Below are 16,610 nucleotides of genomic sequence, written 5' to 3'. Positions count from 1 at the left end.
AATAGCTAAATGATTTACTTGGACTTCTGATTACTTTCATTCCTAGCTGGAATACGTAAAGTTTCTTATTTATTACATAAAACGGAATAAAAATTGTATATGAATAAGAACAAATGTTAAAAATGGCTGGACACATGGCCTTTGTATTAGAAGAGATAAAAACCTTAGAGTGATTTATTTGTTCCTTCAAAATTGTTCATTAGCTTGCCATTACACATCTACCATTCTGAAACAAATACAAGAGTACAGATTCATAAAAGGATTTTATCAAGAATGAATGAGAAATATATATTTATCCATAAGCAAAACAGTCAAAATACCCAGTAATGTTTTACCTCAAAGAAAAATGTATATTGTTTTGCAGAAGCATGCAACAATTACTGGATTATCCAGAAGATGATGTCGAGGAAACATTTTGTCTTAATTTTACGGTAAGGTGGAAAGACCTAGAATAACCTGATTATTCTTCATCCCTGCCTTATGGTTTTTGTTTTTTTTATGTTGACGAGTGGAATTCTTAACCCTTTAGCTAACATTTATTGAGCATTAACTGTTTGCTAGTCATAGTACGTACATTATTTCATTTAATCCTCATAACAGTCCTATGAGATTGGTATTATCCTTATTTTACAGACGAAGAAAACTGAAAACAGTCATTACATGTCAGAAATAATATTTATACCCAGGTCTGTGACTTCAGAGCCTAGTGTTTTATCATTATGTTAAAGATCTTTACAAATACAAGAAGACCTCTTTATTCAAGTATTCATTTTTGAGTCTGCAGTTAATTACAATAATCTTTAGAGAAGCAAAAGTTACTGTACATTAGAAAATTCAGTAATGAACTTACCACTTAAAAGATTAATTCCTACTGAGACATCCCTTTCTGCTTACATTAATATTTGTCCTTGCCTATTTACCTTACTGTTGAATGACATACCACAGTGCAAATGCAAATACGTTGGAATGATATTTAGAAAAAGAAATTGCAAATCTTACCAAAGATACAGAATTTTGTTAATTTAGTGAAAGGGATGTTGAGTAACTTATCCATCCACATGCAAAGCCCTTGACAAACAAGGATCTGGCAGAAGTAGACCAGTTGACAATTAAAGATGAGAAAATCAGCAAGGATTGTGAGAAAGCACTCCAGAATGGAATGGTTTAAATGTTGTTAATTAGACTCTTGTGAATTTCACTCTTGTGAAAATGGTAAAGCCTTTGGTCTTCTTTCTTTTTGTTTTTAAAAACTTTGTGTATTTGTTTTTCCCCCACATAGTCCCCTTTATGATCTTGTGGTCAAATCTGACAGATACTATATTCTCCTATCCCACAATTTTCCAGAAAAATGATGTGCCCCGTCAAAAAAGTTTACCCATTTCTTGATCATTTTAAGAATTGGCACATAGTACAATTTTAAGAAAATTTGGCTAAAATGAAATAAATGAATTTATTTTAATAAATAATGGTTGAATGGTTGGTTTCCCAGTGGTTTGATTCTTTAATTCAATTTCATTTATAAGAGAATCAATTATCTTTGAATTTTTATTGATTATCTCAATGGACTGAAACTTCGGGTTCCAAGCAATATAATTTCTAATTTGTCAATGCCAAGTTTGTGAATGCTTTAGTATATTCAAGAACTATGGTAATTTAAACATTCCTTCCCACTGCCATTTCTTTTCCAGAAATTTTCAGTGAGTCTTTATTGCTTGCATAATAATAGCTTTAGAATGGGCTTCAGAGTCTTATTTGTAATCTGGCTTTCTTTGTAACTTACACTATATTCCTCCATTAATAGCAAGTTTTATCATGTCACACAGTATTCTCTCATGTACCTTATCTTCCTGTTTTTTAGGGCCATACGTTTTCAGAATTTGATATTTACTGTCATATGTATCCTGTCCAGTCTCTATGCTCAGTCAGAAATTCCATCCCCTCTCAATCTTTGAGGGCCCTACTCATCCTTCTAGGTGCTTTTCAAAGGATATTTCTTCCTCAAGGTCTTTCATACTTCCTCCAGTTAGAGAGTGTTCTTTCCTCTGTGGTTTGATAGCGTTTTGTTCATGTCTCTATTACAGCATTTATTTTAAGAAGTTGCTTATATAACACATTTCTCCTCTTTAACTAGATAGTAAATTCCACAGCAGGGATTTATTCATCTCTTATCATCTCAACCCCACCGTAATGTTTTATAGATAGCAGGTACTAAAAAAAAAAAAATGTTTTCATAGAAGAGGATAGTATTCCAAAAAGAGGGAATAGAAGGAGAAAAGATACAAAGTTGGGAATGGTAATACTTATAGGAAAATTAGCAGACTAGTAAAGCAAATAAAAAGTTTCAAAATAACCAGCTATCTTTATAAACCAAATCGTGCATACTGGAAAAACCATGTATGATCAAGAATGCAAACAAGACAGGAATATAAGAGTAGGAGCTGTCAAGTGAGAAGAATGCATGGCAGGTCTAGGCTGCATACATTTTGACCACCTGTATTCTGTTATATGTGCAAGGAAAACATCCTTTCTGATATTTTACTCCTGTAGTGATTGTTCTAAAGTCTTACACATAATAAATACTCCATTTCCTGTTCTAAACTAACCAAACATTTGGTAATTTGTAGTTAGTCACAGTAGGATTTCACACTACTACGGAGGATGAAAACTTCTAGTGTGGCTAGAATTCACAAATAAGCTTATGGTGGTCACAGAATAAGCTTATGGTGGTCACAGAATTTTACCTCAGCTTTATTCTTATATTTAATGAGAGAAAGGTAGACTATAATAATAGGTTATTAAAATCTAATAAGTTTTGAGTCTGACATTGACTTTTTTTAAAAATTTAAATTAATAGATCACAGTTGAAAACTTTGGTGCAACAGAAGTGAAAGAGCTGGTTCTAAATGGTGCAGACACAGCTGTTAACAAACAAAATCGGTAAGTGAATTATAGCAGCATCAGTGGTAGTAATAACTTTCCGTAGGCATTTTCTTCTGTATATAGAAACCTGTCACAGTCTTAAGTTTTTACTCAGGTAAAACTTACTTTTTGAATGGTTAGTAAGGAAGTAACTGCCTTTTGTTCCTGAAATCTCTTTAAGACATTAATAAAGAAATAAAAGATCATAACCAAAACAAAGAGAAGGGAGAGGAGACAACAGAAACCCATTTTTGGAAGCTAGAGAACAGGAGTAACTAACTAACTGGTCAACCAGAGACAGTTGCAACATAGGAAGGAGTCAAGAAGGCAGCCAGTTTTTATATTGCTTAACTGCGGCTCAGGCATTGAGAATAAAAATGTTAGAAAGTATATTGGGCTTAGGGGAATGCTGGAAATAGAAAGATTGCTGTTATAAAAAGCAGTTAAAAACCCATTTACCCATTTTCATTAGCACTACAATAGCCTGGCAACTTCCCTTTCTGGTCTAGGCAGAAGATTGGAAATTTACCTTCTGGAGAGATTGAACTAAAGGGACTTTGGATATTTTGAAGGGCGGGGGAGGCGCTGGGGGAAAGGGATACTTTAGATTTGAGTACAGTTAGGCACAACCAAGGGTAAGAGGCATACTGAAAACAAGTAGATTGAGTCTACACTTCCCTCTCTTTGGCACTGTGTGCTGGAGGATTCTTTGGGTAAACTGCCTCACTTTTAAGTATGAGTAGATAGCCAAAGATCGATGGACGTTTAAGGAAAAACCAAAACCATCGAATGCCAAGGAAACAGAAACAATGCAGGATGAAGAAGAAAACTTCAAAAGAAAATGAAATCAGTATTCTTAAAATGATATAGATTAAAAATTACTGACTTAAAATTCAAAAAAGTTGAATTAAAAATTGAAAAAAAAAATCACTGAAAGACATTTGTCAAATAAATGGTACCAAAAAACTTGCCAGAACAGAATGACATGCTTTCTTAAAAGGCATGCCTTTAAAATTGAAAGCAGGGAAAGTTTAAAAAAAAAAAAAAAAAGACATACTAAGGCAAAAGAGAACTTTCAAAATCCTAGGAGAATAAAGATTCCTAAAACCTTCCAGGAAAAAAAAATATACTGACCATATACAAAAAAGAACCAGAATAACCTCGAACTTTTCTAAAGAATGACACTGAAGCTGGGAGATCAAAATTCTGGGGAAAGATGATTTTTTAACTTAGAATTTTGTATCAGAACTGTCAAGTATGTGCATGTATATAAAAACATCTCCAGGCATCCAGAGTCTCAGAGAATCTACTTCCAGTGCATTTTTCTCAGGAAGTTACAGGAGGATGTGTTCTACCAAAACAAAGAATTAAACCAAGAAAGAGAAAGACATGGGATCAAAAAAAAAAAAAATACAATCCAATCTAGAAGAGAGGCAGAGGATTTCTTCTGCAGGAACAGCAGTGTGTAGAAGGTTTAGGAAAAAGCAGCCGATGTGGGTTAGATCAAGAGGATGGAGGCTCCAGGAGGGCTGTCTCCAGGAGAAAAATGCAGCTTTTGCTCCCTTACATAGTTGAATGAATCTAAAGAGATTGACATTTCTGTTAAAGTGAGGGATGAAGTAGCAAATTAAGGGAAGCAAAAGTTGTGGGATTTTTTTAAATTTTTTAATGTTTGTTTATATTTGAGAGAGAGAAACAGAGGCAAGAGGGAGGGAGCAGAGAGAGAGAGGAAGACACAGAAGCAAAAACAGGCTCCAGGTTCTAAGCTGTCAGCACAGAGTCTGACGTGGGGCTTGAACCCACGGACGCACGAGATCATGACCTGAGCCCAAGTCGGACGCTTAACCGACTGAGCCACCCAGGTGCCCCAAACAAAAGTTCTTTTTAAGGAAAGGCAGGTAATAAAATATTCCATCTTAATTGTGAGCGATATTTATGATCATAAAAATGTCAACAGTGAACAGTGAGCCAAAAATTGTTATAATGGGAGCTTTAGGGGAAACAAAGTGAGAGAGGGATAATTAAAAATAAGGTAAATCCTCACCTTCCACAATAGGTATTCAGTTCATTAGATTATATTTAAAATTGAAAATTAAGGAATAACATAACTATGTTGTTGAAATTTGAAGGTAAATATCAGAAGTAATAGCGAAAAGTTAAGTTTATTTGCCTTCAGATATCAGGAATTTCTAATGGAAAGGAACAAGACAGAGAACTGCTTTGTTCTCTTCTGTGGTGTTACAATTCTTTAGACAAAGCTAGCTTATTGGCTGTTGCCAGGAGCTTTATTCAAATGGTTCTAATTCTGGTTCTGCTACTTAGTAACTGTGTAACTGTAGGTAAATTAGTCAATGTCTCCATGCCTCAGTCTCCTTTTCTGTAAAATGGGATGATAGATTGTACCTATTTCTTGGAGTTATTTTGAGGATTAAATGAGGCAATAATTTTAAGATGCTTAAAATAGTGCTTAGCACATGTACGTGCTCAGTAAATGTTGGCTGTTAGGATTATTACTGTTTGACATTTAAAACTGTGTGTATGTCTTACTTTGATAAAAATAAACTGTTTTTAAAATAATGTGAAAATATTTAGGTCTTTCTAATTATCCTTTCTTTAAAAAAATCTTGGTTTTGAAAACTGATTTAGAAAGGTTTTTAGCCTACTATTAAAGTATTATGTTAAGTTTTTTAATTTAGTTAATAATTTAAAGAATTTTTATCTTTGTACTACCAATGCTAGATAAAGTGTTGAAGATAAAAATATTAGCACATAAAGCAATTTAGCCTTTTGTGCTTGAAGCAGATAAATTTCTAATACAGATAAATTTCACTTTCTAATTAGACGAATTATAAAATTATGCATTACAAAATTATCTGCCTCTTTTCATCAGAACCTAATAGCATATGTTATTGATTTTTCCTTAGGCCCACCCAATTTTATATTGACCCCCTTTAACCTTCTTTTTTCTGTTTATAAATTCACTTTGAAATTATTTTATAATTGCTAAGAAGATTATCTATTGATAACTAAATTTGCCAGTATTCCCAGAATTATCCTTTTGAATTTGGAGGACTGGAATATAAAATATTGAAATACCCCTGGTACCCATTCTCATAATTTGTTTGACCAGATAGATAGCTGCATAAAATAATTGTGGCTAACAGAACAAATTGAATAAAACTATAGTGCTAATTCCTGGGTAAAGGGACTTTTGTTTGTTTGTTTATAGTTTACTTTTGTATCATAACAGGCAGGAAAAGACATCAGAAGTGTTTGTTATATATATGTGTGTGTACTTATATGTATATGCACATACTTCTGAAAAGAAATGGCACTTGTAATCTTTTAATGAAGTGCTTAATAACCCTTTGAAGTATTTATTCACTCATTTATTTCTAAGAGAGAGAGCATGCAGTGAGCAGGGGGAGAGGCAGAGGGAGAGAGGATCTTAACCAAGCTCCATGCCCAGTGCAGAGCCGATCTCATGACCCGAGCCAAAATCAAGAGTCACTCACTTAACTGACTGAGCCACCAGGAGCCCCTGAGATACTTAGTTTTTAAAATAAATTTTGTTGGGGTGCCTGGCTGGCTTCATCAGTAGACCATGTGACTCTTAATCTTAAAGTCGTGAGTTCAAGCCCCACATTGGGTATAGAGCCTACTTAAAAAAAAATAAAAATGTGTTTTCAGATTCCTTGAAACCCAATGAAAAACAGGTAGACTGTTGTCTGTCAAATAGTCTGTATCCCAAAGCTCTCATTTTTTCCATCACCTGGTATTTTTAACAGATGACTCTTTTTAGGGATGCATTTGAAGTGGTGCATATAAATCTCAATAATCTGTGAATATTTAAAAATTATTTTGATAGACATTTGTGTCCCTTTAGGAAATGACATTTCACCTTGGAATAGCCTTCCTAATTAGGCTATGAATGATAGATGAAGTCTGCATGCCTCCTAGATAATACTGGATTTTTATACAGAAAGAATAATAAACTTCTCTATAAAGACTTTGTCCGTTTAGGGGTACCTGGGTGGCTCAGTCGGTTAAATGTCCAACTTCGGCTCAGGTCATGATCTTGTAGTTCATGGGTTTGAGCCCCATGTCAGGCCCTATGATGACAGCTCCGAGCCTGGAATCTGTTTCAGATTTCAGATTCTGTGTCTCCCTCTTGCTTTCTGCCCCTCCCCCGCTCATGCTCTCGCTCGCTCTCTCTCTCTCTCTCTCTTGCTCTCTCTCAAAAATAAACATTAAAAAAAAAAAAGGCTTTGTCCACTTAGAATCCTGCTTATACTTTCTCAGTTTGATAGCTAAGTAGCAAAAAGTACACGAGATCAAACTTTTAATAAGACTGCATATGTGTTCTCCATAAAAAATTGTTTTTATATTCTGTGCCATGTGTGCCTTTTCATTTCTAGGCAAGAGTTTGTTGATGCTTATGTGGATTACATATTCAATAAATCAGTGGCTTCCTTGTTTGATGCTTTTCACGCGGGCTTTCACAAGGTCTGTGGAGGAAAGGTCCTTCAGCTCTTCCAGCCAAATGAACTACAAGCAATGGTTATTGGAAATACAAATTATGATTGGAAGGAACTGGAAAAGGTAAGGGAAAACAAATCTATGAAATTGTCTCAATGGAAAGGCAAAAGGAAAATGTGGTTTATTGATAGAAAAATTGCCCTCTTGTTTATTGTTTTCCATTTTACACTATTTATTAGTCATATTTATAGGAAAGTACTGTATACTTCCTACTCCACAATGAATGAATTCAGTTGTATATGAATTAGATACCATTTTTGTATTTGTGGTATTGGTAGTTTTCTTATGGAAAAATGTCATTTATGACAGAGGTCAGATAGAAGTCCCAGCTAAAACTGAGTTTTCATTCTGCCCAATCATAAAACCATTATGAAAAACATTCACATTACTTAACACCTTTGTTTATTTTTTTTCTGCTTACTCTCAATGCTAAATTTTTTTAGCAGAGAATAAATAATATTTATGATCTCCATTATTAGTGCTAGCCAATAAAGGGATCTTTGGGGAGAAGATTGGGAATTTTTAAACAACTTTTTTCTTTTCTTTCTCTTTACCAATCATTCTCAGATATTTCTTCAGATAAACATTGAATAAAAAGTGCTAGGTTAGATCAGCTTTGAGAAAGATATATGCAAGTTTGACCTATAAAATTTTCTGTCTTTGTAATCCAACTCTGATACAGTTTTTTGCATTAATAGTTTAATACTATGTACCCATTAAGTTAGCTAACAAGTCTAACAAGGATACAAAGCATTGGTAACTTTCATGCATTGCTGGTGGGAATACAGATGGTATAGCTACTTTGGAAAGAGTTTGGCATTTTCTTGCAGGGTTAAATATGCACTTACTACATGACCTAGCAGTTCTACCCTAAGGTATTAAGTTACATTCACACAAAATCTGTAAATAGGAGGGTATGGGATGTAATTGTTTAATGAGTACAGAGTTTCAGCTTAGCAGAATGAACAGTTCTGGAGATGCATGGTGGTGATGGTTGTGTAGCCGTATGAATGAACTTAGTACCACCAAACTGTACACTTAAAATGGGTTAAGATGGTAAACTTTCTTATAGGTATTTGACCACAACTTTTTTAATTATGTTTTTAAAACTCTGCAAACATGTCAAAAACTAGAAACAGCCCAGATGTCCTTCAGTGAGTGAATGGATAAAGCAACCTGGAGTACATCCATACAGTAGGGTACTACTGAACAATAAAAAGGGATGCACTACTGATACGTGCAACAACTGGGATGACTCTTAGATCCTTATGCAGAGTGAAGAAGCCAGTCTCAAGGATTACATACCATATGATTCCATGCATGTGACATTTTTGAAAAGGCAAAACTATGGTGAACTGGATATATGACTGTAGAGAGTAGCGCAGGAGAGTTCTTGGGGTGACGGAAGTGTTCAGTATCCTGATTGTGGCGGTAGGTACACAAGTCTATCCATAGAACTATACCCACACTGGAAAAAAGTCAATTTTACTGTGTATTAATTTAGGGAATAAATTTTTTAATTTAAAGAATAATGAGGACTTCTGGTTGAACATACTACAGTAAACACATTTGCTCCTTTCCAAAATCTCACTAGAATAATAATAAAGGAATAAAAATAGGAATACACAGACAGAAAAAAATATAAAAGTACCATGAACAAGAGAAAATAATTTTGGAAGATGGAAAATATGTGGATGAGTTGTTGAGTGACTAGAGCAAAGAAATTTGAATTCTAAGCCTCCTGAGGGACAGAGGTTTTAAGAGACAACTCATTTCACAGCATAGAAATTTTAAAAGGCTCAGGAATTGGTACATGGTCTTGCTGTAGTAGCAGATTGTGTGGTTAGGCTAAAAGCAATAGAGTTACTTCAAAGCTAATTTAAAGAATTGTAGACCCCTCAGCTTCTCTATCCTACCCAGGAGACAAGTCTAGAGAAGACCACAGAATCTGGGAAACCAGGTGGAACTGAGGAAAGTTGGTAGGCAAGTTTATATCCTCCAGGAAAGAGATTAAAAATTTATTTTTTTGGGTAAATTGATCTGCTAAAGAGAAGAAAGCTGTACTGATTTTAAGGAGACCCCAGTAGAAATGGACTGCACCTCCAGTCATCCTAAAATAAAAATGATGTAATGGCCTCCAGTCACACTTAGCGTCCCACACAGTTTGTCCTTTTTGCCCCATCTCCTATGGTTCTTCCTCTCACTCACATTGCTTCAGTCTTTATGGCCTCTTTGCTGAACCAGTCTTGAGGGCTTTCTATTTAGCTATTCCCTGTGCCTGGAACTCTTTTTCACCTTGATCATTCCAAATGCTTCTTGCTCTTACTTCCTTTATGTCTTTATACCTTCTCAGAGACTTTTACTGGCTAACTTACCTAAAATTGGATATGTGCACACACACCCCCACTCCCACACCCTGTCACCCTTCCCTGCTTTATTTTCTCTTTGAATTTGACAATATAAATTTTACTTAATGGTCTTTACTGTCTGTTGCTGTTTTCCCCCACAACAATGTAAGCACCATGAAGGCAGGGTTTTTGTTTCTCTCTTCACTGCTATATTCCCAGAGCCTAGAAGAGCACTCAGTAAGTACTTAAAACCATGTCTGAAGATATAATTGATAGAAATAATCATTTAGTAAGATGGCTTTTTTTTTTTTAGTATATTTTAGTGTACTTAATATGCTTGGTTTCTTCCATTGTATACCTGATTCATTATAATTTCAGTGACTAGGATTTGTGACTTTAAATGCCCTTTCTTCATCAGGACTGTGTACACACTCCCCAGAACCATTTAGAGGTTTTTTAATTAAAAAGAAAGATAAAAAACTTTAACCATGTTCCTTTCATTCCCCACTAATATGCTCATAGTCTATAATTCATAGTCATTAATCCATTAATTGATTGCTAGAATTTCAGCCATTTTTTCCAGACCTGTTTATAAGTAAATAGAAAGTATCGAGTAGATTTCAAGAGTTCAGTCATTGAGATAACCATGGCTACAAATAGAGCCCAAAATTTAAGAAGACCATTAGTAAATACTTGTTGAGCCCCTGTGGATACCTAATACTATGCAAGAGGTTAGGGAGATACCAGTAAATAAGGTTGAGACATGGTCTTTGCCCTATAATAAGGAAAGTGGACATTAACTTTGGTGAATACTAAGGAAGAGAGTTCAGTGAATGGTATATAAAGAGGAACTTAACCTAGGCTGTACAAATCTGGGAAAGCATCTCAGTAGATGGTAGTAAGGTACTCTACAAGGTAAGTAAGGACTTGGTTCACTGCAGTTTCCCCAAGACTCCGAATTTTGACTGAAACTCTCTCTGTCTATATGTTGAATGAATCACTGAGTGAATTTGGTGACATTTAATCTGAGTCCTAAAGGATAAATAGAAATTAGCCTGATGAACAAATAAAAAAAGGAGGATGTGTCTAAGTGGTCTAGGCTGAGGGAACAGTGTCCAAAGGCCCTGATGCTGGAAGATTCTTGTTAAGAACTAAAAGTTAAGGCCAATCGTGGCTGGATTTTAAAGAACACTTTACAGTGTAATATTCCCTCTCCCCTCCCTACCCCCTTTTCTGTTAGTGCTAGTATTTTTTTTTTTTTTTTTTTTTTGAGAGAGAGAGTGAGAGATAGAAAACACTAGCAGGGGAAGGGCAGAGGGAGAGGGAAAAAGAGAGTCCCAAGCAGGCTCTGCTTTGTCAGAGGGCTTGATCCCATGAACTGTGAGATCATGACCTGAGTCTAAATCAAGAGTCAGACACTCAGTCCTTTAAACCACCCAGAGTTTCCAGTGCTAGAATTTTTTTTTTTTAAGGAGAAGTGTATTAGCTCTGTTGGTACAAATGACCCCAAAATTCACTGGCTTAAAAGTAACAGTGAACATTTATTTTCTCACATATTTTTAGTGGGTCAGGAATTCAGAATGGCTTTAACTGGATAGTTTTAGTTTAGGCATCTCTCATGAGGTTTTCATGCAGTTAAGATACTGATTGGTGCTTTAGTCATCTGAAGGCTTGATTAAGGATAGATTCCCTTCCAAGATGGCGTACTCATAAGACCATTGGCTAAAAGCCTAGTGTCTCACCATGAAGACCATTCCATGGTGCTCTTTGAGTATCCGCATGACACCTGGCTCTCCCCACAGTGAATGATCAAAAAGAGATTGCATCCACAGAGTTTTTTATGATCCAGCCTCAGAAGGCATGTATTTCTCATACCTGCAGTATCCTAATGATTATACAGTCAGGCCCATACACTGTGAGAGGGGACTGCACAAGCGGATGAGGAACAGGAGGCACAGAGATCATTGGGAGCCATCGTGGAAACTGACTACCACAGAAAATTATTGTCCTTAGTACTTTTTTTTTTTAAGTAAAGATAGAATGTAAAGTAAGTGATTTCTGTTCATGAATATAGGAAGAGAATTTTATAATTATCACAGATAACTAATTCTTTGTTGAACTTTAATGCATTTACATTTTAGTAATTCTAGTTTATCCTTTAGATATTTACTTTTGAAGACAATACAACCCTGTTGTATTCTTTGAAGTGGTGGGGAGACATTTCTGCTGATTGGAACATTTTCTTGCCTTTCCCTAGAACTAACAGTTCCAAATTGCAAAATGCCCAGGAAATAGTAGGTAATCAGCTGAATTGCATGAGTTTCAAAATCCTGGACAGTGTTAGCTTTTGTGCTAATAAGAAGGCCAGTCTGTTAGATTCAAGACAAAACTAACATCCTTTAATATTAATGAAGGATTATGTTGTTTTTAGAATACAGAATACAAAGGGGAGTATTGGGCAGAACATCCAACGATAAAAATATTTTGGGAAGTATTTCATGAATTGCCGTTGGAAAAGAAAAAACAATTTCTGTGTAAGTATTTCTAACTAGTCCTATGTTTTACAGGAAATAGAATTCACAAACATTTTCATAGATTAACTGATTGACTGTTGGATAAAGTTTTTCCTTTTAGTAGTATTGCAGGGTACTGCTTTTAATTTTCAATTAGAGTAAATTTTTGACCTGCATTCTTCATTACATGTCTTTTCTTATTTTGAAAGCTACATTCAGTTTGCCTCCAAAATAGAATTGGTTCTTTCAAATGAAAAAACTATAAATGATTACAGTAAACTGGGGCTGAAATTCCTTTTAGAATTTCTAAAAGGTTTCTGGAGGATAGCTTTTTTTTTCACTCAGTCTTTTTTTTTTGCTTACGTGTCAAAACTTTGGGAATTCTGTAGAAAATAGAACTTTGCCAGGATGTAGTACTTTTTAATACCTAAGCTCTGTTTGTCTTACATGTGTTAAATTTCTATTCTAATTGAAATTTGTATTCCCTTTGATACTCCTGCTATTGCCAGGAATATTTTGTCAATCTCTTTTTTGATAGTTGTAATGAGAATCTTGGTAAAATTATTTTGTATATTTTAAGGATGACAGGCTGTTCTCAAGTGATTTGAGTTTCAAGTTTATTTATTTAGAGAGAACACAAGTTGGGGAGGAACAAAGAGGGAGGGAGAGAGAGAGAATCCCAAGCAGGCTCCTCTCTGAGCGTGATGCAGGGCTTGAACTCACAAACCGTGACATCCTGACCTGAGCCAAAACCGAGAGTAGGACGCTTAACCAACTGAGCCACCCAGGGTGACCCAAGATTACACTCTTTCTTAAAATATTTATTTTTTTTTTATTTTTAGAATTTTTTTTTTTTTCAACGTTTATTTATTTTTGGGACAGAGAGAGACAGAGCATGAACGGGGGAGGGGCAGAGAGAGAGGGAGACACAGAATCGGAAACAGGCTCCAGGCTCTGAGCTGTCAGCCCAGAGCCCGACGCGGGGCTCGAACTCACTGATCGTGAGATCGTGACCTGGCTGAAGTCGGACGCTTAGCCGACTGCGCCACCCAGGCGCCCCTAAAATATTTATTTTTGAGAGCATGCACAAGCGGGGATGGGGCAGAGACGGGGGTGGGGGGTGGGGTGGGGGGGGGGAATAGAGGATCCAAAGCAGGCTCTGCACTGACAGCGGAGAACCTGACGTGGGGCTCAAAGTGATGAACCGTGAGATCATGATCTGAGCCAAAGTCAGATGCTTAACTGCACCACCCAGGTGCCCCAAGATTACATTTTTAAAGAAAAAATATTGTATGGATATGTAATATATAGGTCTCAAAAATCATGCTATCATAAATTCTGGAGATAGGCTTCTACGTTAGAGCAAATGTTAATTAATGTAAAGGTTTGCTATGGTGACTGTACCAAATAACTTAGTAGTCTATATTATAGTTTTGATAAAAGTGGTTGGCTGAATGATTTTTTTCTTGGTAGTATTTTTGACAGGTAGTGATCGCATTCCTATTCTTGGTATGAAGAGTCTAAAACTAGTCATCCAGTCAACCGGAGGTGGTGAGGAATATCTCCCAGTTTCCCATACCTGTTTTAATCTTCTGGATCTTCCAAAATATACAGAAAAGGAAACTCTACGCTCTAAACTGATTCAAGCAATTGATCATAATGAAGGCTTCAGTTTAATATAACTTTGGAAATAGAACTGATCAGTTTATTGCAAAAGCATTAAACTAACTATTTGTGTTTTTCTTGTGGTGATGAGTTCAACAAGGTGACAAGAGGTACTATTATAATTCTTACTTGCAAAATGTTCAGTGCTATGAGTATTCATGAAAGCCAAAAAAATATTAAAAGGAATGTGAACAAACTGTTAATATTAAGCTTATTGTACAGAACCATGGATTTTTTTTGCCATCTTCCAATAAACATACAAGTATTGTGAATACATCAAAGTTTTACTAACATGAATTTTAAGGGTTTGCATATTTCACAAATGATCTGGTGTGTGAGTGCATGGGTATGTTGCTTAATTTTTCTTCAATCACTGAGTGAAAAACCTTTACCTTTGGCCTGCAATAGTCATTCAATTATTTTTTCATTTTGTAAATAATGTTAAGTTTTGTAATAAAATAGTTACGTTCTGATACCAGTACAGTTTCTATGGTTGTAATTGAACTGAGCTGACTTTTAAAAGGATTAACAATTATGATTAAATCTTATTCTGATGATCTATAAAAGCAAAAAATTAGCATGATGAAACACAATCTTTGCTTTTTAACTAGAATAAATGTCCTTGTGCAAAACTAAATTACAGATAGGAGTTATCTAACTTGTAGTTCTTCTTTCCTTTTGTGAATCTGGAGATGCTACTGATAAAGGGCAGCTTAATCAGGAAGTTTAATAAGTATTTAGTATTGGAGGAACTTTGTCCTGCAGTTGCCAGGAATAGAACCTGGCTACTTTGAGAACCAACCACCGGCTTATAGCTTGCAGAACTTTTGATGCTACAGGTTGGTATTTAGTCAGAATTTTCAGTGCTTTAGAACTCTCCTTGAATTTTTAGAAGCAGATCTTAACACAGTTTTATGGTGCTGATGCTTAGTTATCTCCTGTGATTAACTGTAACAGTGAGTTGATGCAACAACACATGTGACTTTCTGCTCTAATGCAAATATTTATTTTTTAAATTTATTTTAAAAAATGCCGTGAAAATTGTTTAAGTAATAAAGATTTATTGGTTTAATATTTAACCTTTCAGTGGTTCTCATAACATTCAAAATGTCTCAGGGAAGAGTCTTAAATTTTGGATTGTTACCATACCCATACAAAATTGTCTATTTCACAGAGGTCTCCAATTTTCTTAGCTGTAACTCCAAAACCCAAAACAACTCTGAAAAAAAATTACATATCTCATTTTGCAGCAAAACTTGATTTGAATTGTTGAGGCTATTATTTATGGTATTAAATGAGACTGTATATTTTACTATGGTGATGTTAATAGGTTTGATTTTAATGTGTTTGATCTTAGGTACTGCCTCAGACCCTGTGGAGTGCTTTAAAAAATTCTTTAACATGCGTAATTCCAAAATGCAAATGAGTCCAAGGGTTTTGGAGAAGGGATTGTGGACCTGTACTATTCAGTTTAACTTAAAAACGTCTACTGTTGAGCCATAGGTGTCTTTTTACAGATGGAAGCCCTTGAACAGCATTCTCATACATGATAAATTAGCTCAAAGTAGCACTCTTCCCTGTGAAAACTCTTCCATTTCCCTGGGCATCCATTTCTTTTTTTTCTTATTTATTTTGAGAGACAGAGAGAGACAGAACGTGAGCCAGGGAGGGGCAGAGCTACAGGGGAACAGAGGATCCAAAGTGGTTTCAGCAGAGATCCTGATGGGGGGTTTGAACTCACAAACCATGAGATAATGACATGAACCAAAGTCAGGTGCTTAACTGAGCCACCCGGCCACCCCCAATGTGCATCCATTTCTTGTGGGTAGTGATTGTTCACATTGAACACACCTAAATGTGTCAGGTGATTTCTTTTCTTCAGTAACCTTTATGCTATGTAGCTGATCTGTGAAATAGTGGCCACTTTGGACTAATACAGATGGATTTCATTGAACAATATTTTAACAAGGACCTGGCACCTTATCTTATCTAGGCACCTGCACAACAGTACAAGGCTTAATTCGGGTAAGTCTGATACTCTTTTCCTTCCTGTGTTGCTGCAGACATACAGTAAATAGCATTAACAGCAAGGGGATTAATGGTAGAAAATTAAAGTACCACTTAAAATTTTTCAAATTGCTATTTGCCTTTAAAAAAATATGAGCTTTGTAGATTAGAAAGTGGGCCAATACTGAGTTCACTAAATTATAAGGACTGTAATTATGGAGTTGACTAAACTTGAAAATATTTGGCCTCCGTACAGATCTATTCGTAAGAGCATTGTTTGTAGCTCCTGTCTGGATTCAATAGTGATTTTAACCAATCGCCATTGTTCAGACTGACTGAGGTAGTAGAAAGGAGACACACAATGCATGAAATAAAACCAGAATGCAGTTTTTGAAATTGGAGACTTCAGTTAAGTCCTGGCACTCTCCTAGGGTCCGCTCGTAAAAACCACTCATTAGGGTTAATTTCTACTAACAGACTTTTGGGCTTTCTTACAGTTGGTTTTTACTGCATTTAGTTTAACAAAAAGCCCTCAAAGTGTAACAGAGCAGTCTTCCTGAAGAGTGTGTGGCTAGTTGAGCACAAGGGCAGATGTTCCTGTTCTCAGCCACTTCCCAAC

At 35.5% G+C, this 16,610-nt stretch overlaps 1 protein-coding gene across 8 annotated transcripts in view; it reads left to right on the top strand.

Moving 5' to 3' along the window:
• Positions 1–14,462, top strand: part of HERC4 (HECT and RLD domain containing E3 ubiquitin protein ligase 4) — a 139,909-nt gene extending 125,447 nt beyond the window's left edge. For all 8 annotated transcript variants that reach the window (XM_043596458.1, XM_043596457.1, XM_043596456.1 and 5 more), the window contains 5 exons: positions 365–431; positions 2,855–2,937; positions 7,338–7,521; positions 12,238–12,340; positions 13,793–14,462. In XM_043596458.1, coding sequence (XP_043452393.1) covers positions 365–431; positions 2,855–2,937; positions 7,338–7,521; positions 12,238–12,340; positions 13,793–14,001 — 646 coding nt within the window. In that variant the 3' untranslated portion in view covers positions 14,002–14,462. The remainder of the gene's footprint in view (positions 1–364; positions 432–2,854; positions 2,938–7,337; positions 7,522–12,237; positions 12,341–13,792) is intronic.
• Positions 14,463–16,610: the final 2,148 nt, after the last annotated feature.

Source organism: Prionailurus bengalensis, chromosome D2 (assembly GCF_016509475.1).
Source record: "Prionailurus bengalensis isolate Pbe53 chromosome D2, Fcat_Pben_1.1_paternal_pri, whole genome shotgun sequence".
In the NCBI taxonomy this organism is placed as follows: Eukaryota; Metazoa; Chordata; class Mammalia; order Carnivora; family Felidae; genus Prionailurus; species Prionailurus bengalensis.
The sequence above is the reverse complement of the archived record's forward strand: the minus strand, read 5'-3'. Positions and strand labels throughout refer to the sequence as shown.